Source organism: Bubalus bubalis, chromosome 12, assembly GCF_019923935.1.
Source record: "Bubalus bubalis isolate 160015118507 breed Murrah chromosome 12, NDDB_SH_1, whole genome shotgun sequence".
Taxonomy (NCBI): domain Eukaryota; kingdom Metazoa; phylum Chordata; class Mammalia; order Artiodactyla; family Bovidae; genus Bubalus; species Bubalus bubalis.
In genome coordinates, this window is record NC_059168.1 from 101,989,137 (window position 1) to 102,014,716 (window position 25,580).

At 49.4% G+C, this 25,580-nt stretch overlaps 1 protein-coding gene across 1 annotated transcript in view; it reads left to right on the forward strand.

The window, feature by feature from the left end:
• Positions 1-25,580, forward strand: part of CFAP77 (cilia and flagella associated protein 77) — a 150,986-nt gene that overhangs the window by 100,233 nt on the left and 25,173 nt on the right. Inside the window, exon 4 of the mRNA XM_025261933.3 lies at positions 22,681-22,786. Coding sequence (XP_025117718.2) covers positions 22,681-22,786 — 106 coding nt within the window. The remainder of the gene's footprint in view (positions 1-22,680; positions 22,787-25,580) is intronic.

Genomic DNA, 25,580 nt, shown 5'->3' on the forward strand with positions numbered 1-25,580 from the left:
CCATTCACCTAAGAGGAACTAAGGCGTGGAGGGGGAGGTTGTGTCCCTCCGCAGGTGGTGAGTGTTCACTCCAGGACCTGTACACTCAGCGGCTGGAAAAGATTCTCACAGTAGGTGGAAGTGTTGGCTGGCTCATCACAGCCCGCCTGGGGCCAGGGACACCCCACACTGGACCCGACAGGGGTGCCTCCTGCTCAGAACCAGCCTGCTTCCCTGGGCCTGACCTGGAGGGAGTTCTGCTAAAGAGGGGCCCAGGCGGGCAGCGATAGCCCGGGACCTTGTGATCTGAGGATCGCACTCTGTCCCTCCTCCTCTCCTGGAAGGCCAGCCTCTAGGGGGAACCCCTGCCAGACTCCTCCTGCTCCATCGCCTCCCATCTCCCCAAACTCCCGCTCACTTGCTCCTTCCTCCAAGGCGGCTTTGTTGCCAGAGCCCGAAGGAGACATTTTTCATGCTTTGCCTTTTTTCCCCTCTCATCTCTCCTGCGGCCCAAAGATTTATTCCTGGCCCGAGGCTCCCTGTATCCAGAGCAGAGAGGGCTCCGGGAGGCACTGATGGGCCCATAATGGATAGGACCGCCATCCCCCAGGGGCCTGTCCCACCCAAGCCCCATCCATCAGGAGCAGCTCAATGCCGGGGTCAGCGCTAACGAGGCCGGGCTGCTCCCCCTCGGGGCCTCCCCAGTCGCAACTCACAGGCTTCGGCTCCTGCTTTGATTTTTCCAGAGCCGGGCCTCACCCTCCCAGGTCGGTGGGTGAAGCGTGGGAAGTGGGCTCGGTGCCCGGCCTGGCGGAGGGTCCCTCGTCCTCACCTCTGCACGCCTCCAGCCTTGACGTAATTAGAGGGGTGGCTGGGGGGCAGCTGCTCTGCCCCTCCCATGGCACGGTGTTCCCTCGACACAGGTGTGGAGAAGCTGGTACTGTGGGGGAGCCAGCCAGCACCGCCTGGGCCACAGCAAGAACCAGGCCTTAAGACCTGCGCATCATTCCTGTCCTTGCTGGAACCAAAGCCCAAAAATTAGATCCCACATGCCGCAACTGAAGATCCCGCATACCTGCAACTGGACCTGATGCAGCCAAATAAATAAATAAGGCAAATTGCCAATATTTCTTTAAAAAAATATTTATTTGACTACACAGGAGTCTTAGTTGTGGCATACAGAATCTTTAGTTGAGCCATGTGGGATCTGGTTACCTGACGAGGGATTGAACCCAGGCCCCCTGCATTGGGAGCACAGAGTCTTAGCCACTGGACCACCAGGGAAATCCCCAAATGCCAATATTTAAAAAAGAATAGACAGCTTGATGGCATGATGGTGATCCATCCCTGATTTAGAGAACAGCCAATATTCTCAGGCTGGAGAGCTCAGGGGACAACCAACCCTTTCCTGGGCATGACTTGCCGGGCCCTGAGCTTCAGCTGTTATTTCTGGGTCTCTGTAACAATGACCACAAACTCACTGGCTTGAAACATGTGAAATGTATTCTTTTTTAATGTGGAGCCCAGAAGTCCAAAGTCGGGGTGTCGCAGGGCTGCACTCCCTCCGAAGGCTCTAGGGCAGACCCTTCTTCGTTTCTTCCAGCTCCTGGTGGTACCAGTGTCCTCGGCTTCTGACTGCTTCTCACCAATCTCTGCTCACGTGGCCGCCTTCTGTGCATCTGTATCTTCTTCTCTTTTGTCTCAAATAGAAACACTTGTCAGGCAATACAGGCCTCACCCAAGGCAAGCCATGGGTGGGTCTGATCTCAAGGTCCTTAATGAATGACCTCTTCAAAGACTCCTTTTCCAAATAAGGTCACATTCCTGGGTTCTGGGACTTAGAATTAGGACATATATTTTGGGGGGTCCACCCACCACTCAACCCACTATGATCACCAAAGCATCTTAACACAAAGTCAGAAAGGTCTGCATTTTAGATACTGGCTTTTGAGAAAAACTGGTGGCTCAGATGGTTAAAGAATCCGCCTGCGATGCAGGAGACGCAAGTTCGATCTCTGGGTCTGGAGCACTCCCTGTAGAAATAGGGACTGGTAGCCCGCTCCAGTATTGTTACCTGGAGAATCCCATGGACAGAGGAGCTTGGCGGGCTACAGTCCATGGGGGTCACAAAGAGTTGGATATGACTGAGTGACTAACACTTTTACTTTGAGAAAACCACCTTCAACGTTATTATTTTATAATAGCTTCCCCTGGCATCTTGCTACATACAGATTATGTTTCAATTAAAAATATAAAAGTGCTTTGTAATCAGTCAAGAGTTGGAATCAGCCAAAATATGATGGGTGTAAATGCTTTCCTAACAATCAGACATCTATTTCTGCCAACTTTTTCTTTTGTGTTTTTGAGGAAGTTCTCCAAAAAAAGAAATAGAGAAATTCAGAAGCTACATAACTCACTGCCATGACTCCACGCTCAAAGTTAACAAATGCCCCACTTGGTCATTTTTGCTTCTGATCTTTATTATTATTATTATTGGCTGCACTGGCTCTTCATTGCAGCACGCGGGCTCTTCGTCCTGGCGTGCAGACTTCTCTAGTTGTGGCACTCAGACTTCAGAGCACACCGGCTCCGTATTTTCGTTGCACGGGCTTAGTTGCCCCAAGGCGTGTGGGATCTTAGTTCCTCAACTGGGGATTGAACCCGAGTCCCTTTAATTGAAAAACAGGTCCAACAGGGAAGTCCCTGAACCTTTACTATTATTATCATTATTAAAGAAATAAAATAAAGCAAACATAAGTGGAAGCCCCTCCTCAACTCTCCTAATCCCACACTCTTCCCTCTGTCCCCTGAGGACTATCCTGAGGCTGGAACAGGCTTTCCTCCCAGGAGTTCACATATGTGTTATACCCTTAAATGTTCATAAATAATGCATATTATTTAGTATGGTTTCAAGGTGGTGCTAGTAGGAAAGAACCCACCTGCCAGTGCAGGGGACGTAAGAGACGCAGGTTCCATTCCTGGGTCGGAAAGATCCCCTGCAGAAGGAAATGGCAACTCACTCCAGTATCCTTGCCTAGAGAATCCCATGGACAGAAGAGCCTGGCGGGTTGTAGTCCACAGGCTCACAAAGAGAGTCGGACTCGACTGAAGTGACTCAGCACATAGGCACGCAAACCATTAAAATCTCGTTGCATGGTGACTTGCTTTTTCACTCTGCATGTTTGCGTAAGTCCCCAGGTCCCTGTCCAAATCACCCACGGTGGGCTCATCCCTTTCCCACCACTTGACACCCAGCTTGCTTCTCACTTCTCCCATGATGATGAGGAAATGCGGAATTCTTTGGGGTCATGGTCCACCAGCAGAGTTTCCACACCGAAGCGGGACCCCCTCAGCTTACACAGAGCCCCCAGTGGATCTGAAACCGATTGGTGTCATTTCAGGGGCTCCAAAGAGCTCCGGTACCCTAGCCCTTAATGTCTCAGTGCAGAGAAGAATTCAGCGAAAGCAAAGTAGATAAGAAGTGATTCATTAGAGCAGGATGCCTGTGAGGCTTCCAAGAGAGTGGGTGAGAAATGCCCGTGCCCTGAGAACTTAACTAAGTGGGCCGCAGTTTTCTAATCAAAGGAAAAGTGGGGAGGGGGAGAAGACCTTCTTTGTCTTTCTTGAGTACATGTACATTTCCATCATCAGCTCCTCCTCCAGGTAAGTCAGGGAAGTTTACTCGCCGTTCCCTAGACGGTCAGGCCATGACTATCACAGCAATTTGGAAAAAATATTTTCAGGTCTCGGTACATACAGTGAGAGTCTTTCATTTTGAAAAGTCACCTCCCCATAAAGGATTGTTTTCTATGTGCGCAGAGCCTGTTTTTTTTGGGGGGGGGGCATTATCCTGATGATACCGTTGGGCAGGTTGTAGGCCTTTTTTTTCTACTATTGTTTTACTGTTTGAGGGGCATGCTGCAAAGAACATGTCTTAGGAGCCAAAGAACGTGTTTGAGGGGTTACTAATTCACTGAGCTCACTGGGCAGGATGCAGGTCTCACACCAGCACTCTTATTGTTTAGGAGCAGGTCTGGTGCCTCTGTTGCGTGGTTTTGTTGCTAAGCAAGCCTGCCTGGCTTTGTGGTTAAGCAACCCTGCTTTCTCGAGGGATCATTAACTTACAGGGGTCTCCTACATTTTTCTATTTACAGTTCCCTAGTGGGATTAGCTATTTAATCATCTATTTTGTCCCTATCAGGCCTGATCTTTCTGCCCGTGCTCTCGCTACCAGCCTCATACTCCCTGGCGGGGATCCCGTCTGGGGCTCACCTGTTTCCCCAGATGCCAAGATCCTCCTGCACACAGATTCCCCAGGAGTCTAGCTTGGCGGTCCCCAGCCTTTTCTGGCACCAGGGATCTCTTTTGTGGAGGACATTTGTTCCAGGGACTGATTGTGGGGTCGGGGGGATGTTTTTGGGATGATTCAGGTGTATTACCTTGATTGCACACCTTTATTCCTATTATTATTCCATCGACTCCACCGCAGATCATCAGGCACCAGATCCTGGAGTCTGGGGACCCCTGGTCTATAGGCTACTTCCTCCATTCGGCTGTGTTGAGCCTTTTCTCTCCAGAAGGGCTTAAGTCACAGCCGGCTGGGTCAGGAGCGGGGTGTGCGGTGTTGGGGGCAGGGTGTGGGGAGAGCCCCCGAGTTTCCAGCTCAGGCACTCAAGGCTGGGAGAAGCTTCCTGGAAGCCCGGTCCAGCTTCTCTGCCAATCCTGTCACTCTCTGCTGAGCACCGGTGAGGGGACTGCTAATTGAATTCACCCTTGTGAAAAATGTTAACAAATTGCAAATGACCTCTTAGACAAATTTAGAAGTCAGGAGTGTGCTGCTAACTAAGCCTCCCTCCTCTGTCATTAGCTTTTACGTTGGACCCACAAACAATTAAAAAATAACTGCCAGCCCAGAGGTCCTCTCCTCTAATTAGCTCTAAGAGTCCTGCCAGGGAGAGAGGCTGCACCTCAATTACCGCCCCTTCCTCCAGGCTAGTTAGAAAAGACAGGCCCGCAGGCCAAGCGGGGACAATTAAGAAAAAGGCGGCAGGGGTAAGAGGGGACAAAGAGGCTGCAGGCGTCCCTTGGGACCAGAGGGGCCGGCTAGCCCACCCCAGGCAAGGTGCTGGTGGCCACTAGGCTGGAGGGGCCTCTGCAAGGAAGAGGCTTAGAGCAGTAGACCCCCCAAAGAGTGCCAGGGGCCACATGGCCAGCATCCCACAGGGGGCAGGGCGTTCACCCCGGGAACAGTGCGGAGGCCTGGGTCCCGGCCCAGGCCTGGCGAGCCAGACTGTGATGGTGGGACCCAGGCATTGCTCTTCTGTCAATAAGATCTCTGGGTCATTCCTATTTATCCACAAGACAGAGACTCTCTGACCTCAGCAGGGTGAGAGAGGAGTTATTTAGTCGCTTAGTCGTGTCCGACTCTTTGCGACCCCATGGACTGTAGCCCGCTGGGCTCCTCTGTCCACGGGATTTCCCAGGCAAGAACACTGGAGTGGGTTGCCATTTTCTTCTCCAAGGGCTGTTCCCGACCCGGGAATCCGGCCCACGTCTCCTGCATTGGCAGGCAGATTCTTTACCACTGAGCCACCTGGGAAGCCAGAGGGGAGGAAAAACAGTATTAAATGCAGCTTCTGGCTCTAGGGCAGGACTTCTAAGGGCTTTGGGGACTCTTACCTTCATGAGTCCCTTCATCCATTAAAAAAATAATAATAATTTAAAGTTTTTTATGGATGTGTTGGTATAAAGATGAATATAACCCAGGCTGTGTTACTTTTATTTTCCCCTTCTGATTTTAAAAGGAATTAGAACATTTTTGATGAGTCTCTAGGAGTGTCCTGGGGCCCAGGCACCATCCTCTTGGGCCAATGAGCAAGTTGGCCCTTGTTTCCCTCTAGAGGCATCATCATCCCCTTCCTCCTCTAGGGGGTTTCCTCTCTTTTCCCAGCCTGCCCCTCCCAGCACCCCCTTTATGGTGGGAGCAGAGATGAAGGCGGAAAGAGGATGAACAGCTGGCCTCAAAGCCTGAAGCCTGGACTCAACACAGCTCTCCTGCTCCCTCATTGACCTTGAGCTCATTATTTACCATCTCCGTGGGCCTCCATTTCCCCATCTGTTAAGTGGGACCAATTCTACCTCCTGCTGTGTCAGAACAATGGTGCAAGTTCATCAGTAAGTTCTTTGGGCTCTTGGAAAGATAGGGAAATACCAAGCAATTTTGTTATTTAAGAGGCGTGGAGCTGGGGCTACACCATCACAGGCCTGCAGAGGCCTAGCGGGCCCAAGGGCAAAGCCGGCCCTGTGTTAAGGCAATAGGGAGTGGTGGGGACTGCGTCAAACTCCAGCTAGTTACTGACAGTTGAGAATGTGAGTCCTGTGTTACCAGATGATCTGATGCCTCCTTAAGGAAAGCCAGACACTGGAATTTTAATGTGAGCTTTTCCTTCTGGCTTAAAAATGCATATATCGGTAACAAGAATTTTTAAATGTGACAGACCAAACCAAGCATGTCTGCAGGCCAGATATGTCTGTTGTTGTTGTTCAGTCGCTCAGTCGTGTCCGACTCTGTGACCCCGCGGACTGCAGCACACCAGGGACCCCTGTCCTTCACCATCTCTCAGACTTTGCTCAAACTCATATCCATTGAGTCAGTGAGGCCATCCAGCCATCTCATCCTCTGTTGTCCCCTTCTCCTCCCACCTTCAATCTTTCCCAGCATCAGGATCTTTTCCAATGAGTTGGCTGTTTGTATCAGGTGGCCAAAGGATTGGAGTTTCTGCTTCAGCATCAGTCCTTCCAATGAATATTCAGAGTTGATTTCCTTTAGGATTGACTGGTTTGATCTCCTTGCAGTCCAAGGGACTCTCAAGTCTTCTCCAACACCACAGTTCAAGAGCATCAGTTCATCAGCGCTCAGCCTTTCAACTCTCACATCCACACATGACTACTGGAAAAACCATAGCTTGACTAGACGGACCTTTGTCAGCAAAGTAATGTCTCTGCTTTTTAATATGCTGTCTAGGTTGTCATAGCTTTTCTTCCAAGGAGTAGTGAAAAGTGAAGTCGCTCAGTCGTGTCTGACTCTTTGTGACCCCATGGACTGTAGCCTACCAGGCTCCTCCGTCCATGGGATTTTCCAGGCAAGAATACTGGAGTGGGTTGCCATTTGCTTCTCCAGGGGATCTTCCCCACCCAGGGATTGAAACCTGGTCTCCCGCGTTGTAGGCAGACGCTTTACTATCTGAGCCACCAGGGAAGTCCATGGAGTAAGCATCTTTTAATTTCACGGTTGCAGTCACCATCTGTAGTGATTTTGGAGCCGAAGAAAATTAGGTCTGTCCCTGTTTCCATTGTTTCCCCATCTATTTGCCATGAAGTGATGGGACCAGATCCATGATCTTAGTTTTTTGAATGTTGAGTTTTAAGCCATCTTTTTAACTCTCCTCTTTCACCTTCGTCAAGAGATTCTTTAGTTCCTCTTCACTTTCTGCCTTAAGGGTGGTGTCATCTGCATATCTGAGATTATTGATATTTCTCCTGGCAATCTTGATTCCAGCTTGTGCTTCATCCAGTCCAGCATTTCACATGATGCACTCTGCATATAAGTTAAATATGCAGGATGACAATATACAGGTTTGACATACTCCTTTCCCAATTTGGAACCTGTCTGTTGTTTCTTGTCCGGTTCTAATTGTTGCTCCTTGACCTGCATATGGGTTTCCCAGGAGGCAGGTAGAGTGGTCTGCTATTCCCATATTTTTAAGAATTTTCCACAGTTTGTTGTGATCCACACCATCGAAGGCTTTGGCATAGTCAATGAAGCATAAGGAGATGTTTTTCTGGAATTCTCTTGCTTTTTCTATGATCCAACAGATGTTGGCAATTTGATCTCTGATTCCTCTGCCTTTTCTAAATCCAGCTTGAACATCTGGAAGTTCTCGGTTCACACAGTGTTGAAGTCTGGCTTGGAGACTTTTGAGCACTACTTTGCTAACATGTGAAGTGAGTTGCAATTGTGCGGTAGTTCAGACATTCTTTGGCATTGCCCTTCTTTGGGATTGGAATGAAAACTGACCTTTTCCAGTCCTGTGGCCACTGCTGAGTTTTTTCAAATTTGCTGGCATATTGAGTGCAGCATTTTAACAGCATCATCTTTTAGGATTTGAAATAGCTCAACTGGAATTCCATCACCTCCACTAGCTTTGTCCGTAGTGAGGCTTCCTAAGGCCCACTTGACTTCACACTCCAAGATGTCTGGCTAGATCTAGGTGAGTGATCACATCATGGGCTATCTATTTGCAATCACATAGTGCAGTATTGCCTGATATTGATCCCAAGCAAGTTTTTCATCTCACTAAGCTTTCTTTTTAATGGATTATTTATTTATTTATTTTTGGCTGTGCAAAGTCTTCGTTGCTGAGCGGGCTTCTCTCCAGTTGTGGCAAGTGGGGGTTACCCTCTTGCTGTGGTGCACAGGCTTCTCGTTGCAGTGACTTCTCTTGCTGTGGAACCCGGGCTGTAGGGCACACGGGATTCAGTAGCTGCAGTTCCCAGGCTCTGGAGCACACAGGTTCAGTAGCTGTGGCACGGGCTTAGTTGCTCTGCGGCATGTGAGATCAGACCAGAGATCAAACCTGTGTCACCTGCATTGGCAGGTGGGTTCTTTATCACTGAGCCACCAGGGAAGCCCTCATTGAATGGTTTATTGATAGTTCAATAGCAGTATCGATAGTTCTGTATCGATCAGTTTCTTTATCAATAAAATGACATAATAGTAGTTCCTATCTGCTAGGGTTCTTTTTATTCATTCATTCATTTGGCTGCACTGGGCTTTAGTTACGGGATGCGGGATCTTTAGTTGTGGCACGTGGGATCTAGTTCCCTGACCAGGGATCAAACCTGGGCTCCCTGCATTGGGAATGTGGATTCTTAGCCACTGGACAACCAGGAAAGTCCACTGGTAGTGTTCTCGTAAGGATGGAAAGAAAACATCCTAGGCCCGTGGGTGCAGCGCAGGAGGAACATGGGTGATGTTATAAAAGCATAACAGTGAGCATCCTTGAGGTGAAGGAGCCGTTTTGTATTTTGACTGTAGTGGTGAGTCCATAGACCTGCACATGATTGAAATTGTACACAAGCAAATACACCAGTGAGTATGAGTTAATTTGCCCTTTGTACTGTCCATGGGGTCCTCTCCAGGCAAGAATACTGGAGTGGGTTGCCATTCCCTTCTCCAGTGGACCACTTTTTGTCAGAACTCTTCACTATGACTGGTCCTGCACAGCATGGCTCATAGCTTCATTGAGTTACGCAAGCCCCTTCACCACAAGGCTGCGATCCATGAGGGGGAAGATGGGTGAATTATCCACTGTCAGCATCCTGGTTTTGACTCCATTCTTTAGTTTTACCAGATGTCACCACTGGGGGAAGCGGGGTCAGGGATACAGAGGCTTCTCTGCGTATCTTCCCCCTCTCCCTCTCTGTATTATTTCTTAACAATTGCATGTGAATCTCCAATGACCTTAAAAAATTTTTCAATTGCAAAAAAAAAAAAAAAAAAAGAAAGAAAGGAAAAGGCTTTAGCTGTGCTTTGGTAGCCTGTGAGCCATGTTAACCAGAATCCCTTATTACAAGAAACAGTGGCACCCTTTAGGCACCAGGCAAGTACCCAGTCATGGTCCCTGAGGCCACCTGCCCACACAGATGTGCCCATTCAGGAAGCCTCAGGTGAGGCCAAGAAGGGAGTGCCCTCACTGCCCGGTGCTGTCCGAGAACGCATCCAATGCGGAGATGGGACAGAATTTGAGCCTCCTCAGATGGTGCCACGGTTGGCTGTCCCTAGCAGGCTGGGTTTTGACTTAGAGCTGCTGAGAGATGCCCAGCCCCTCAGCCTCTCCCCTCCTCCAAAACCAGACCCTCCAATGGTCCATAGCGTGTTCCGAACTTCATACACAGCCAAGAATGTGCGGCCCACTCCAGAAGCCACCATCCACTCCCAAGTCCCCGGGGCTGTGTCGGGACCGGGGCCAGGGCCTCTCCTTGCCCACCCCTGGGAGCAGCAGACCGCTGGCACATTAGAGATGGATTTTAATTTTATTTTAACAAAATAGCTGTCTCCACTGGAAGAAGCATCAAGCGCCAAATAAGGACCCGTCTTGAGCGGAATCACGTTGAACAGACCTCCGTGCTGTCATTGATTTTCCAGGAAGAAAAAAATTGCCTCTGGCTACTAAACCGAATTAGTAGTCACTGATGACCAATTATTTTAGCCCGCTGTGAACGGAGAGCCGCACTAAAATCCGGTTTGTCAGACCCAAGGCTCCCTTCTCAAACACCTTTCAACAAATGTGTACCTCGTGTCCCTCAGAAGCTTCCTACAGCTTCCTCCCTTCCGCCAACTTCTCCAGCTCCACAAAGTTTTAATGAGCAGCAAAGATGAAGATGGGTTTGCCATGAAAGGGGCCCCCTCTAATCCACTAGAGCCTCCTCGGCAGAGAGGAGCCACGGCGGCAAATCAGAACTGTCAGCCCTCTCTGCCCCCCCACGCACAAAGTGTCAGTCTAATGTTTGCAAATGATAATTTCCATTCCCCTTGCTCGTCCCTGGGTGCCGCCATGGGAGATCAACCCCTGGTCTGGGGGTTATCAATCGCAAAGTAGTAGCTGAAGATGGGCCGGATGCAACTAATTTGAGGTTTCTCCCTACCCCGAGTAGCTGCTGATTTCATTTCATTTTATTCCCCATTTTCCGCTCGACCAGACTGAGTTTTGACACGGTTTTGTTGTCAGCGGGAACGCCAGGGTGGCGAGGATCTTTTCCGAGAGGGTCCTGCCAGGTCATCAGCAAATAATTTTTTGAAGCCCTTCGCGGCGCCCTCGCTGGCACGGATCACTCGGAGCCTAACTATCACAACCCCGGGGTCTTCAGAGCCGGGGAATCCAGATGGGATGCTGGCTTCGCCCACCGGCTGCCCTGTGTCTGTGAGCAAACCTTGGGCCAGTCGCTTGATTTCTCTGCATGTCATTTTCCACACCTGAAGGCAGGCGTGTTAACCCTCCCTTTCAAGGTTATGGAAGAGGCAGGGGGACTGCAGTTGGAAGTGCAGCCAGCGGGCTTGGTGTAGGAAGTGCTCATTAAAAACCGGGAGGCAGTTTTGAATGCCTGTTACTCTCCGATGCCCATCAGGCCACTCTAGGGCTGCGAGGCACAGTGCCAGCCAGGCCCGATCCCTTGTCTTTGTTCACACCGAGCCCTCTGTCTGGAGTATCCTACTCATTTCTCCACCCAATCACCTCCTGTTCATCCCCAAAGACCCACCGAAAAGCTCAGAGGAGACTTTCCTGGTTCCATGTTCGTGCGTGCTACGTTTCTTTAGTTGTGTCTGACTCTTTGAGACCCTAAAGATTGTACCCTGCCAGGCTCCCTCTGTCCATGAGATTCTCCAGGCAAGAATACTGGAGTGGCTTGCCATTTCCTTCTCCAGGGGACCTTCCTGACCCAGGGATCAAACCCTCATCTCTTATGTCTCCTGCATTGGCAGGCAGGTTCTTTACCACTAGCGCCACCTGGGAAGCCCTCGGTGTTCCACGCCCTTGCTCAATTAACTGTTCTCTCCTCTGAGCTTCGGCCGTGTGTCCACTGGCGATTAGCTCTCAGCTCTGCAGGGGGAAAGAGCTGCAGGGTGGATACGCTCACGGACCTCCCGGGCAAATGCAACATATCACCCAGTGGCTGCGTGGTCTTGGGCAAAACAGTGAACTTCTCTGGGCCTCAGACTTGTCCTCTGTGAAAAGAGGGTATTAGTATCTGTTTCTAGAGATATTGTCTTAAGGATACAGGAAGCAGACAGAAGTGTGAGCAGTGGTGGATCTCAGCCCTTCTGAGGCAGGCCCCGAAACCCCAGGGTGCAGAGAGCACGTCCCCACATCTCACAGAGCCTGGCCCATCACGAGGAGCTGGTTAATGCTCCTGGGTGCGCCAGGTGGATGGATGGACACGAGAGTAAGTGAGCACAGGGTCGAGGTCTCATTCGTTAAGGTGTGTAACCCTCCTGCTCTATCTTTCCTGCCCCTGAAATGGCCTTGGATCCTCAAATCCTATTCCCTTCCACTAATTCACTCCGCCAGCCCTGGCAACTGCTCCAAAGTGTGACTCTCACCATGCTCTCCCCTCGCTCACAAACCATCCGTAGCTCCCTAGTGTTATGGCAAAGACTTTCTGTGATGACTCCTACTTCCTCAGTCTTCTTAGTTTTTGCTTTTAAAACAATTTTGAAAGTGAAAGTGTTAGTCATTCAGTCTTGTCCGACTCTTTGTGACCCTGTGGACTATAGCCTGTCAGACTACATGGAATTCTATCCATGGAATTCTCCAGGCAAGGATAAAGCAGTGGGTTACCATTCCCTTCTCCAGGGGATCTTCTCAACCCAGGGACTGAACCAGGGTCTCCTGCACTGCAGGCAGATTCTTTACCATCTGAGCCACCAGGGAAGAGTCCAACAACTTTTCAGTTCAGTTCAATTGCTCTGCTGCTGCTGCTGCTGCTAAGTTGCTTCAGCCGTGTCCGATTCTGTGCGACCCCATAGACGGCAGCCCACCAGGCTCCCTGTCCCTGGGATTCTCCAGGCAAGAACACTGGAGTGGGTTGCCATTTCCTTCTCCAGTGCCCGAAAGTGAAAAGTGAAAGTGAAGTCCCTCAGTCGTGTCCAACTCTTAGCGACCCCACAGACTGCAGCCCACCAGGCTCCTCCATCCATGGGATTTTCCAGGCAAGAGTACTGGAGTGGGGTGCCATTGCTCAGTTGTGTCCAACTCCTTGCAACCCCATGGACTGCAGCACACCAAGCTTCCCTGTCCTTCACTCTCTCCCAGATTTTGCTCAAACTCATGTCCATCGAATCGGTGATGCCATCCAACCATCTCATCCTCTGTTGTCCCCTTCTCCTCCTGCCTTCAATCTTTCCCACCCTCAGGGTCTTTTCCAATGAGTCAGTTCTTTGCACCAACTTTAATGAGGTACAATTTACAGATAATGATGTGGTCCATGTTTAATCTGATGAATCTTGACAAATTTATACAGCTGGGCACCCAGTGAAGCCATAGCATGTTTCCATCATCCCAGAACCGGCCCCCCACCATGCCCCTTTGTGTCCAGTCCCTTCCCCCACCTCCAAGAGGACCCCTGCCCTGACCAAGCTCCCCAGCGCTGGTGTGGACCTGTTCTGATTCCTTCTGGCCTCTCCACAGATGCTTATTCATGGCCAGCCTGCTTCTTTTCTCTCTCCGGGCTCCAAATTGCCTCTAAGTGCCCCCAACCTCCATCCCCAAGCCTCCAGTACACTGGGGGAACCCTTCCAGCATCACATGTGAGAAATGAAGTATTTCCTGCTGTATCAGTAAACAAGGATGTCACAGTCATCAGCGATTGCAGCTCCTATACGAGCCCCTGAGCCCCAAGGGCACTCAGAAAGGAGAAGCGTACTTGCCATCTGCCCGCCATCAGACCGCAGCCACTCCCTATGGTGAGCCTCAGGGAAGCTCAGGATATGAAAAATGCAGGGTGCTGGCCCCAGAGAGCTGAGATGCATATGAAAGGAATGCCTTCATCGAGCCCAGAATCTTGCATCTTCCCATACATAGAAAAGCACAAAATTCCTTAACTTGAGATATCTATTTCCTTTAGTTAAAATAACCATTTGATGTTCAGACTACCTGCCCTTTAAAAACTTCTATATGACCTGGCTCCTCCCCTTGCCTCTTAGGAACAGTTCTCTCAGGGTTACTTGAGATGCTGTCTCCCGGACTTGAAGTCCTACAAGTTCCCACCAAATAAAACATAACGCTCAGCTTTTTAGTTGTGACTGTTTTTTTGAGTCACCACATGGAAGACTGAATCACTTTTGAGCGTGCTTCTCAAGATTCATTATGAACGGGTCTGAGGGCCCCAGGTTTCCCTGGTTGACTGGGCTCTCAGAGGACCCATGTTCAGCCTCATCTTCTGCTTCACGGGCCCCCTAATTCATCCCTGGGACAGGGCCTCTTCCCCTGTATCACCCCCCACAGACTGCACCCTCTATTCTTGGGGGGTGGGGAGGAACTGCCATTGCTGCCCCATTCCAGAGCCAGGATTCACTCTGACATGCCAGTTTCAACACCTGAGCGCCCGAGACAGAGGGGGAGAGGAATAAAGAGGTCCATGGTGGGGCCTCAGAGCCTGAACCCCTTCTGTAGGACTCAGGCCACCCCTATGTTGTCACTGGGCTGCCCAAGGGAAAGCTCATTTCTGCCACAGACCTCCCTCCCGGGCATTGAGGAGGTCAGTATCTCAGGAAGATAGTCTTTAAAGGCTTCTGGGGCCATTCAGCATTTTTACAAAGTGCAGACTGTCCCGGCCTGGATGCACAGTGAACAATCCAGCCACAGTCCCTGCCACGTGGGGCTCAGAGCTTAATCAGAAAGGAAGACACTGAATCCATCCGTTGATCACTGAAAATATTAAAAACAAACAAACAAAAACCTCTCCCAAGTGCAAAGAGCAACTAGGAAGGCGAAGTTGACAATGCTAAGGGAGGTCTTGGGGAGGGACTTGGGGGTAGGGGTGGGGCATCTCATTGAGACCGATACCTGAAGGATGGGACGGAGTGACCAGGGGAAGGTGGGGAGGCTCCTGGGGGGACATGGGTACAGAGATGGCAGCCCAAGGCCAGGACCTTGGAAGACTGTGCCCAACACCAAAGGGCAAAGAGAAGCCAGGTCAGGTGCTGAGGGAGACAGCGTCAGACTCATGTGGTTGGAAAGGCCTCAGTTCCTATGTGGAGGGGAGGGTCTGGGGTCCTGGCCAGAGTGTAGCCAGGCCTCTGGATTTGGCCTCTATCTGCAGTCAGCTAGCCGGCAGCCCCATGAGCCTGTTTGGAAGTGGGTTTGCATTCCCTTGGCTGAAGACAGTGTAGCCTGAGGGGTGTGGGTGTGGGTGTGGGTGGGGATCCAGGCTAGGCTACTGAGTGTGCTGTGTGACCCTGGGCCAGCCATTTGACCTCTCTGGGCTTCAGCTTCCCCACTCCCACCTTTCCCATCTCATTTAGTGAGGATAAATAATTGAGATCTTCTGAGTGAACCCCTTCCAGCTCCTCAAAAGACAGCTGCAGTTTGGCTAGCTGTAATTGTGACCACAGGGGCTCTCGGCCTCTGGCAAAAATCATTTATTCTGGGGTGGAAAAAACGTCTTTTTTATTGTAAAGAACTACGTTTATTTTAAAACAAAAAAGACAACCCTGAACATGTTTTAATGTAGCAGAAAAAGAAAAAAAACAAATAGTTGTGGAAGAAAGTAAGAGAAATGGCTCCTAAAGGTGCATCTGTCCTGGACTCTCCCGGTGGTACAGTGGATAGGAGTCTGCCTGGCAATGCAGGAGACACAGGTTTGATCCCTGGTCTGGGAAGATTCCATATGCCATGGAGCAACTAAGCCCGTGCACCCCAGTGACTGAGCCCAGGTGATGCAACTGCTGAAGCCCGTGCTTCTCAACAAGAGAGTCCGAAGCAATCAGAAGCTCTTGCCCCTCAATAAAGAGCAGCCCCCGCTCCCGCAACTAGAGAGAGCCCACGTGCAGCAACAACGACCCAGAGCAACCAAAAATAAATCAACTGATTTTTTTTTAATGCAAAAAAAAAAAAAGATGCATCCTGCAACGGCCAAGTACACAGGAAAACGCTGAAACTTAGCTTCAAACAGTGGGGCCCAGAAGGCCCGGCCACCCCCATCTGATTATGATGAAAGAGGCAAAAAGCAAACTGCCTGGCTAGTTCCGGTGTGATGTTGGCAGAGCTGTGCATGGTGGGGGAGGTGGAGGGGGAGGAGCTTGCATCCTGACACCGATTCTGACCCAGATTCATCACCCTGTCACTGACCGTGGCCCTGGCCGAGTCCCATGACCTCTCAGATGTGGGTTTCTTGTTTTGCTTTACTTGTTGCATAAGAGTCACAAGGTGGCTCAGATGGTAAAGTGTCTACCTACACTGCGGGAGACCTGGGTTCCACCCCTGGGTTGGGAAGATCCCCTGGAGAAGGAAATGGCAACCCACTCCAGTACTCCGCCTGGAAAATCCCATGGATAGAGGAGCCTGGTGGGCTACAGTCCATGGGGTCGCAAAGAGCCGGACACAACTGAGCGACTTCACTTTCACTTTTCAAGAGTCACATAAAACCAGTAAGTAGACTGGAGGGGAGGAGCCCCTTGCCCCGCCCACCATGTCTGCCCCCTCCCCCAGCACCGTCCTCTGCGGCCTTCCTTCCGGTCCTTCACCATCCTTCACGCCTGCGTCGATGCACTTACACAAGTATGGCTCTTTCTCCCCAGCTTCTTCCTTTATACTTGACCTACGTCTTGGAGATCTTCCTGAGTCATTACTCGCATGGCCACTTCATTCTTTCTAGCAGCTTCATAATATTTCCTGATAAATGTGCACAAGTGGGAGGGGCAAGGGGCTTCGGAACGTGAGCGTCCTTGCCTTGTTCACAGCTGCTCTGAGGGTTAGCTGCTTTCCCAGCCCCTTTTCTGAGTGAAGTCTCAGGCCATCCGTGGCTTTTCTGCTCACTTGCAATCACAAAAGGCCAGCTCAGTGCACTGGTTAATACGTCCGGCCTAGTGTAATCCTCGCATCGCAACTTCCAGCTGCACTGGGAGGACAGTCTCTTTCCTCCCTGCCTTGGAGGCTCAGCGGGAAGCGGCAGGGGGTGAGCTGCCCTCTGGGACCCCTCCTTGGCTCCCCACTCCTCGTCTCCAGCGTGGGTGGAGTGCGTTACAGGAGGGCCTTCTGGTATTAGTACATTGCCCGATTTGTTCTAGTAATATTTCACTTAGTATTCGTTCTCTTTTTTTTTTAGTTTTCAAGCATAACTTTGTTTCATTTCTTTAGGTTCCTTTTTTTTTAAGTTGGAGTGTAGCTGCTTTACACTGTTGTGTTAGTTGCTAGCTGATAGCAAAATGAATCAGCTATACCTATACATATATCCTGGCTTTCCTGGTGGTTCAGTGGTAAAGAATCCACTGGCAATGCAGGAGCTGAAGGAGACGCAGGTTCGATCCCTGAGTCGGGAAGATCCCCTGGAGGATGGCTTGGCAACCCACTCCAGTGATCTTGCCTGGAGAATCCCATGGACAGAGGAGCTGGTGTGCTACAGTCCATAGGGTTGCAAAGAGTCAGACATGACTGATGTGACATAGCACGCACATACATATATCCCCTCTTTCTTGGGTTTCCTTTCCATTTAGGTCACCACAGAGCTAAACGGGTTCCCTGTGTTATACAGTAGGTTGTCTATTTTATACCCAGCAGTGTATATATGTCAATCCCAGAACCCTAAATTCATCACACCCTTGAGCAGTCTTTCATTTGCCCTTCTAAGTGATACTGACCAAGACATTTTCCTTCTCTTGATTTGGGATCATAGCATGATGTGGGAAGCTTTTTTATAAAAACTTCTGGAAAGCCCTGGAATACTGTTCTCAGCAAGGCTAGGAGGTCACACATGTGAACATACCTTGGTCTGTTACCCGTGGCTCTACTAACGTTTTATATATGCACTTCAGTCAACTTTGATCTTTTATATTTTCCTAGATAAATCACCTATTTTGTTTTGGTTTCACATTATTAGCATGAAGTTATACCTAATACTGTCTTATAATAAAAAGAAACATTTTACCTTCACACAAGGGCAGCTCCATGTTTCATGGGACCAGGAACTTATTCATATTTGAGGGTTCTCTAAGAAAAACAAAGTTCAAAATCCTGAATACAAATTTAGGCATAAAACTGAATACTTAATTAGAACGAGAAAAAGAATCAGAACAAATTAAAATTTTAAATAAGCTGACAAATATCATAAGCCACAAAATCCAGAAAAATAACACATTTTTTAAAAATTAATTTCCTGCCACACCCTATATTCATTTTTCCTGCATTTTTTTGGCTCCAAACTCTTTGATCACCTCTTTGTATGACAGTAATATTGTAGTGTTTTTTCTATAAAGTTGGAAAGCTAGTTCATGCATGCTTGATTGCATTTTGAGAAAATATTTTACTTGGAAATAATTATAAAGCCACAGGAAGTTGTAAAAATAGTACAGAGAGATCCTGTTTACTCTTCACCCTGTTATCCCCTATGATAAAATCCTATGTAACTATAGTGCAATATCAAAGCTAAAAACCTGGGACTTCCCTGATGGCCCAGTGGTGAAGAATCCGCCTTTCGATGCTGAGGACACAGGTTCGATTCCTGGCCTGGGAACGAAGGGCCCACGTGCCGCAAGGCAACTAAGCCGATGTGCCACAACTGCTGAGCCCACGCAGCCCTGAGCCCGTGTGCCACAACTGGAGAGTCCGGGCACCACGAGAGCTCCTGCACGACGCAGTGAAGAGTCTAAGGCCCGACACAGCCAAATTCATTACATCTGAAAAAAAATTAAAAAAAAAAAGCCTAAAAAACTGGCCCTGATACAATATACAGATTTCATTCAGATTCCACCAGTTTTACTTGCAGTTTGTGTCTGCGTATCTGGCGTCCATGCATTGTATCACATGTGTAGATTTGTGTTACAAATCGAGATACAGAACTGTTCTATCACCTGCAAGACACCCCTTCACGCACCTGTGTAGTGACCCCTGTCCCCACCATTCCCTGATCCCTGGGACACTCCAGGAGAGGTGTGTACATGAAATCATACCGTATGTGACCTTATGCAACTGGCCTTCTTCCATGAGCATAACAGCCTCGACATCATCCAAGCTGTTGCTGTAACAATCGTCCTTTCCTTTTTTACTATTGAATGGTATTCCACAGTATGGATGGACCACCGTTTATTCATCCACCGAAGGGTGTTTGGGTTGTTCCCAGTTTGGGGATATTACAAGTATTCCAGCTATGAACATGGGTGTATAGATGTCTGTGTAGACACCTAAGTTTCCATTTTTCAGGAATAAATGCCCAGGAGTACAACTGCTGGGCTCCTACGGTAAGTGTAGGTTTAGTTTTTCAAGAAACTAGCAAACCATTTCCCAGAGCGACTGTGCCACGTTATCTTCTCTCCAACAGTGTGTGAGAGGTTTAGTTTCTCCGTGTCCTTGCCAGCACTGAGCATTGTCACTGTGGTTAGTTGCTCAGTTACGTCCGACGCTTTGCAACCCCGTGCATCGTAGCCCACTGGGCTGCTCTGTCCACGGGATTTCCCAGGCGAGAACACTGGAGTGGGTCGCCATTCCTTTCTCCAGGGGACCTTCCTGATCCAGGGATCAAACCCAGGTCTCCTGCACTGCAGGCGGATTCTTTACCCTCTGAGCCACCAGGGAAGCCCCTCTGTCACTACACGTTCCTTACTTTAGTTGCACTAACAGGTGTGCGGTGACATGTCATCAGGCTCTCAATTTACATTTCTCCAATGGCGAAGCATGTTACTATTTTTTCCTGTACTTATTTGCCATCCATATACCCTCTGTCTCTTCGTGTTTTGTCCTTTTTCTAATACACTCATTTGTTTGTTTTCATTTTGTTTTATTGTTCAATTTTGAGAGTTTTATATACAGTCGAGATAGGAGTCCTTTGTCAGATACACGGTTTGCAAATATTTTCTCCTAGTGATGGTTTACCTTGTCATATTCTCAAGAGGCTCTTTCAACGAGCAAAAGTTCTTAATTTAGAGGAAGTTCAATTTATCTTTTTTTTTTCTTTCCTGGATCATGCTTTTGGTGTCAAACCTAAACGCATCACCTAGCCTAGCCCTAGGTCCCAAAGAGCGTCTCCTATGTTTTCTTCAAAAAGTTTCATGGTTTCACATTTAACTGTATGCTCCATTTTGAGTTACTTCTTGTATAAAGTATGAGACTTGGGCCAAGAGGTTTTTCTTTGGTTTTGTCCATGGTGTCCAATTGTTCCACTGCCATTTGTTAGGAAGACTATCTTTCCTTCCCTGGATTATAATTTCCATCAATTTACTCTCAATTTTATTACAACTCACATATAGCTTGATTTACACTACCCTGACTTATTAAAAGTTTATTTCCTAAAATGTTCACCTAATCTTTCTTTCTCTGACTAATTCCCTCCTTCTCGCCCCCTCCTTTTCAACAATGCATAATTATTGAGAGCAAATCATTCCCGCTGTCATTGGTATTCGATGGTCGAGAGCAGTTATAGACTAGTGACGAATACACAAGAGGGCTTCTGTAGGGGAGGGCACCAGGCAAGGGCCATTGGAAGATGGACCGGTCAGGGGCAAGCCCTCTGAGGAGGTGACCCAAAAGCTGAGACCTGTAGGCAAAGGAGCTGCTGAGGGTCTGAGAGGAGTTCGGGGAGGGGAGGCTTTACCAGGTTCCGGCAAGGAATCTAGATTGAGTCTAAGAAATGGGAGGCTGCCGAGGGCATTTTAAGCAAGAGATGACGTGATACAATTTACATCCTGGGTTTTCGCCATGTCCAACAAGCCTCTCCCCGTTGTGATCCGATTGAACGAGCCAGAACAAAAATGGGCAAAACCTTCTGGACCTCCACCAGGCAGTCAGGACTGGGCTGTTGTAACTTACAAGCTTTGTCAGCTCTTCTCCTGTTCCGAGCGCCCTGCCCCTGCCTCTTTCCAGCAATAAGAACCGCTGGCCGAAACAGGACACAAAGACGGTCAGCGAGGCTGTGGGAGGGCCGTGGGGGTGGGTTTGCGGTGCTGTGGGCAGTGGAGGCTGCTGGAAAGATAGCTTTTCTGTTGTGAAAGGCCTCTTGGGGTAGATCTTGTGAGATTACGCATCTTGTGTCATTAGAAAGCACGGCTATAAATTAGGCTGCTCAGAAGCATGGGGTGTGTAATAATTAAGTAATAAAAGTCGCCGCAGGGGTAAAGGAACCAGAAAACAAAGAGCCCCTGTTTGTAGACGCTCTGCAGGCTACTCTGGAAAGAGACCTCTGAGCTCGAGTGGCATTTCAAAGCCGAGGAAGCGCCACTCAAAAGGAGTCCCAGGTCAGCCCGGTCCCAGAGAAGTCCGCCTGGAGGGTGGGAGAGCTGGGGGTGGGTGTTTAGGGTCCAGTCTAGCTCTATGTCTGTTTCTGGGGCCACAAAATCCAATGCTTGGAGGGGCCCAGCAGGCAGTGGAGTGCAGTAGGGAAGGGAGGGGACTTGGGCTAAATGACACCTGATACTCAGCTCCAGCCAACTGTTGCCACATAGGAAGGCAGACCTATGTGATCAGAACATATACATCTTCAGGACAATCTGGGAAAGCTGGGGGTTTTTTTTTTTAATGTAAAATTTCCTAATTTTTAAGGGCCGACAACAATTTCCAAGACTTTAAATACCACTGTGCAGGCCGTATAAAACACAAAGCCAGGGGGTTTCCCCTGGAGGTTCAGTGGTTAAAACTCTGCACTTCCAATGCAGGGGGCAGGGGTTCGATCCCCGGTCGGGGAATTAAGATCCCACATGCTGCAGAGCAATGCAGCCCGCCTGCCGCGACTACTGAGCCCACAGGCCACAACTAGAGAATCTGAAAGCTGCCTCAAAAGATTCCAACGTGATGCAATGACGACCCCACATGCTGCAACTAAGACCCAGCACAGCCAAATAAATAAATAAAACGCAGTCCTGGGCCCATGTCTGTCACTTTCAGCGATGGTGAGATTGATCGCTTGGGCAGATTTTATGTTTTGCACATTTATCACAATAAGAACAAATTGATCCTGCGGTTCAGCCGCTGCAGCCTAAGCCATCCATTGTGAAGTTCCCTGCCAGCCGTCTACCTAATCATCACTTATTACCTAAATCCATTATTTCATTAGGAGTCACAAGGTAATGATGCTCTTCCCCTCAATTCTGTCCTTCCTCCTGCGTCTTATTAGCTTTGGTTCTTCTAGAAAGTACTTTCCCTCATCACCTATTAGGTTGCCTTGAGAGAGCCTCACACACAGCCCTGCCCCCACTCTTCTGGGACCTGACCCCCTCATCTGCAGGATGAGTGATAGTATTAAGAGAACCCACTTCACAGTGTTGTGAGGAGTGGGGTATGCAAAATGCTGCACGCAGGGTATGTGCTCCTTGGCCGGAGACCCCTGTCAAAGAGAATCAGAGCAGAGGCTGAAGGCAATAAAGACAGATTTTATTCAGTACTATTTCAAAGGGGAAAGTGACGTCAGGATAGAGCTGGGCTCAGTTCTTAATACAACACAAATGGGGATTTCTACCCAAGGAGCAGAGTGGAAGGCAGGTTACTAAGAGGAGACTTCAAGGGTAGGTAGGGGATTCTTACTAAACTGCCTTAACAGGACTCTTGGTAAAGGCAAGCCAAGGTGATGAGACATCAGGGGTGGGGGGACTGACTTAGCAGGGTTCTCTACTAAGGCTGACTTCATCCAGCCAAAGATAGGTCCCAAGGACAAGGCCTGATGGAAAGGAGGGGTCTGAGGAGTCTGTCTTAAATCTGGCCGAGGATAGAGTCTGTCACCATATAAGGCCCAGCACTTGATTGGTGGGCAGTAAACATTTGTTGAATGATTTACAGAAGGCACCCATTTCTTCCACGGCTGCAGAAAGCCAGAAAGAGGTTCTCACAGCCTTGGGGAGGGCACTCTTCCCCGCAGCCCTGATGGTCAGGCAGGCAGCCTCCAGGGAAGGAGGGGTCTCTGGCTCTTCCCAGACCTCAAACCCATCTGACTTCTTCCCCACAGGCCTTCCACCCCCTTCTTTGATCTGCTGCAGCATCGGTACCAGCAGCTGTGGGTGCAGGAACAGAAGGACACCCAGAAAGCCATTAAACTGGAGAAAAAGCATAAGGTAAACACCACGCTCATGGCAGGGTGGATGCCTGATGGGGTGGAAGGGGAGCAAAAGGCAAGGCCTGGGGAGGGGCAAGGCTTTGAGGCTGCCCCCCCCCACCCCCGTGCATGTTTGTTGCTGGTGGGCGAGGCGGAGTGTTGACTGGGCCATCGCGTTGCTCATTGCTGTGCTGAAAGGGTCTTGGGGATGATCAGGTTCAACTTTGGCTTAAGCCCCTAGAGAGGAAGACTCTGATTTCTGCCTAAGGCCCCTCCAGGCTGTCCTCAGCGGTGGGGAGAGTCAGAAATCAGAGACAACCACTCAGAGCAGAGCACGTTATTTAAAATAATGTATTGTGAATTGATTAATTAATTCTATTTTCGGCTTCGTGAGTCTCCATCGCTGCACGTGGGCGTTCTACAGTCCCCGTGAGTGGGGCTTCTCTTTGTCACGGTGTACAGGCTTCTCACTGTGGGGGCTTCTCTTGTTGCTGAGCACAGACTCCAGGCACGCGGGCTTCAGTAGTTGCACCACACAGCCTCAGTAGCTGTGGCATGTGGGCTTAGATGCTCCTTGGCACGTAGAATCTTCCTGAATCTACATTCGATACGGGATCGAACCCGTATCCCCTGCACTGGTAGGCGGATTTTTACCCAGTGTGCCACCAGGGAAGTCTCTGTAATAATATTTTAAAAGCAGTCCATGACTAGTTTATTCATTAATAGCTCAAGAAAGAGCTCACTATGGCAACGACCAGTTTTTTCCGAGGGAACATTACCGTTACATGCTGCTACTTCATATCGATAGCTCCAGGCCAGAGTCGTGTTTTTAATTAGTAGCTATTTCACAACAACTCAGAGGGCCACAGGTCCATGGAATCCGGAGCCTCCGAGGACACGTCTCCTGAATCTAGAGACAGTCTTATGGCCAGTGCCCCTCCTTTTTCAACAGAGAACCCTGTTCAGTTCAGTTCAGTTCAGTCACTCAGTCATGTCCGACTCTCTGGGACCCCATGGACTGCAGTACACCAGGCTTCCCTGTCCATCACCAACTCCCAGAGCTTGCTCAAACTCATGTCCATCGCATTGGTGATGCCATCCAACCATCTCATCCTCTGCCGTCCCCTTCTCCTCCTGCCTTCAGTCTTTCCCAGCATCAGGGTCTTTTCCAGTGAGTCAGTTCTTCACATCGGGTGGCCAAAGTATTGGCCTGTAGTCAACCTCTATCAGTGGCTCCACCCCAGGTACTGGTCGGGGACTGGTGCCAGCCCAGGGGGTTGTGGCTTTGAGTGAATAGCCGCTTTGCTTGTTGCTGTTCAGTCTCTCAGTCGTGTCTGACTCTTTGCAACCCCATAGACCGTAGTACACCAGGTTTCCCTGTCCTTCACTGTCTCCCAGAGTTTGCTCAAACTCATGTCCGTTGAGTCAGTGATGCCATCCAAACTGGGGTCCCAATGACCTTGATGGGCAAAAAAAGGGGTCAGGTTGAATGAGGGCCCGGCACATAGTCGGGGCTTCCCAGGACATAGAAGGGGGCTTCCCTGGTGGCTCAGAAGGTAAAGAATCCACCTGCGACGCAGGAGACCTAAGTTTGATTGCTGGGTCGGGAGGATCCCCTGGAGAAGGAAATGGCCACCCACTCCAATATTCTTGCCTGGAGAATTCCATGGACAGAGGAGCCTGGCGGGCTATAGTCCACAGGGTTGCAGAGTCAGACACGACTGAGTGACTAACACTTTCACAGGACATAGTAAGTACTCAAAAAGCACTTGTCAAACCAACCACAGAGTTCTTCTGTTCCAAGATTCTCTGTGGCTGTGATGCTTTCTATCAAAGGGCTACAAATACCCAGACCCTCAAAACACTGAGGGGCGGACACACAGTCTGTTAGGGTTGATGGGATGGTTGATTTACAAGGTCAGATTGCTCCCATCTTAGGAGAAACTGGTCTCTTAGCAGCTCAGGATGTCCTGGGTTTTGGACAGTGATGACCCCAAACGAAATTCTTGGAAACTGGCTTCTTCCATTTAGTGAGCAATTGTCTAGGACCAGACACTCTGCTCAAAGCTAACTCAGCAAATCCTATAAGAACCTGTTTGCTAGGCATCTGTACCCCATTTCCTGCAGCGGACACTGAGGTTGAGAAAGGTGCTAAGACTCACTTTCATCCTCCTAATTCTGAAGCCCGGGTCATTAAGCCCTGGCGAGGGCAGCCTCTCAGCTTTGGTTTGAGATGAATATTCAAAGCTGCTGTTCTAGGAAGCAGAGGGGAGAGTTGATCCAAAGGGCTCAGAAGTTATCCACAGACACATTAAATAAAATTAATATAATTGATTAACAAAATAAGTCAATAAAAGGGGTTCCCTGCCAGTCCAGTGGTTAGGGCTCCATGCTCCCAATGCAGGGGACCCTGGTTTGATCCCTAGTCAGGGAACTAAGATCCCACATGCCGCATGGCTCGGCCAAAAAATAAATCAATAAAATAAAGAGATGCTATCTTAAAAAAAAAGTAAAATAAAAGGGGTTCGATAGGGTGGTGGCATCTTCGGTTAAATTCAGGTCAGCTTTTATTTGTTGGCTGCACCGTCTGACCCGTGTCACTCTCTCATGCCCCTTTCTGCAGTGCCCCATGCTCTTTGGGTCACTTGGGTACCAGCGCATCGTCCAGCTCATCCACTCCAGGTGTGGAGCTCCAACTCTCTAGCTCTAGGTATAAACAAGAGCCCCCTATTTACCTGCTAACTCCCCTAGGAGGTTTTGAGTTCTGACAAGGTCACAGCTGTGAGCTAAGGTCTGACTGTGCATGGAGTTCC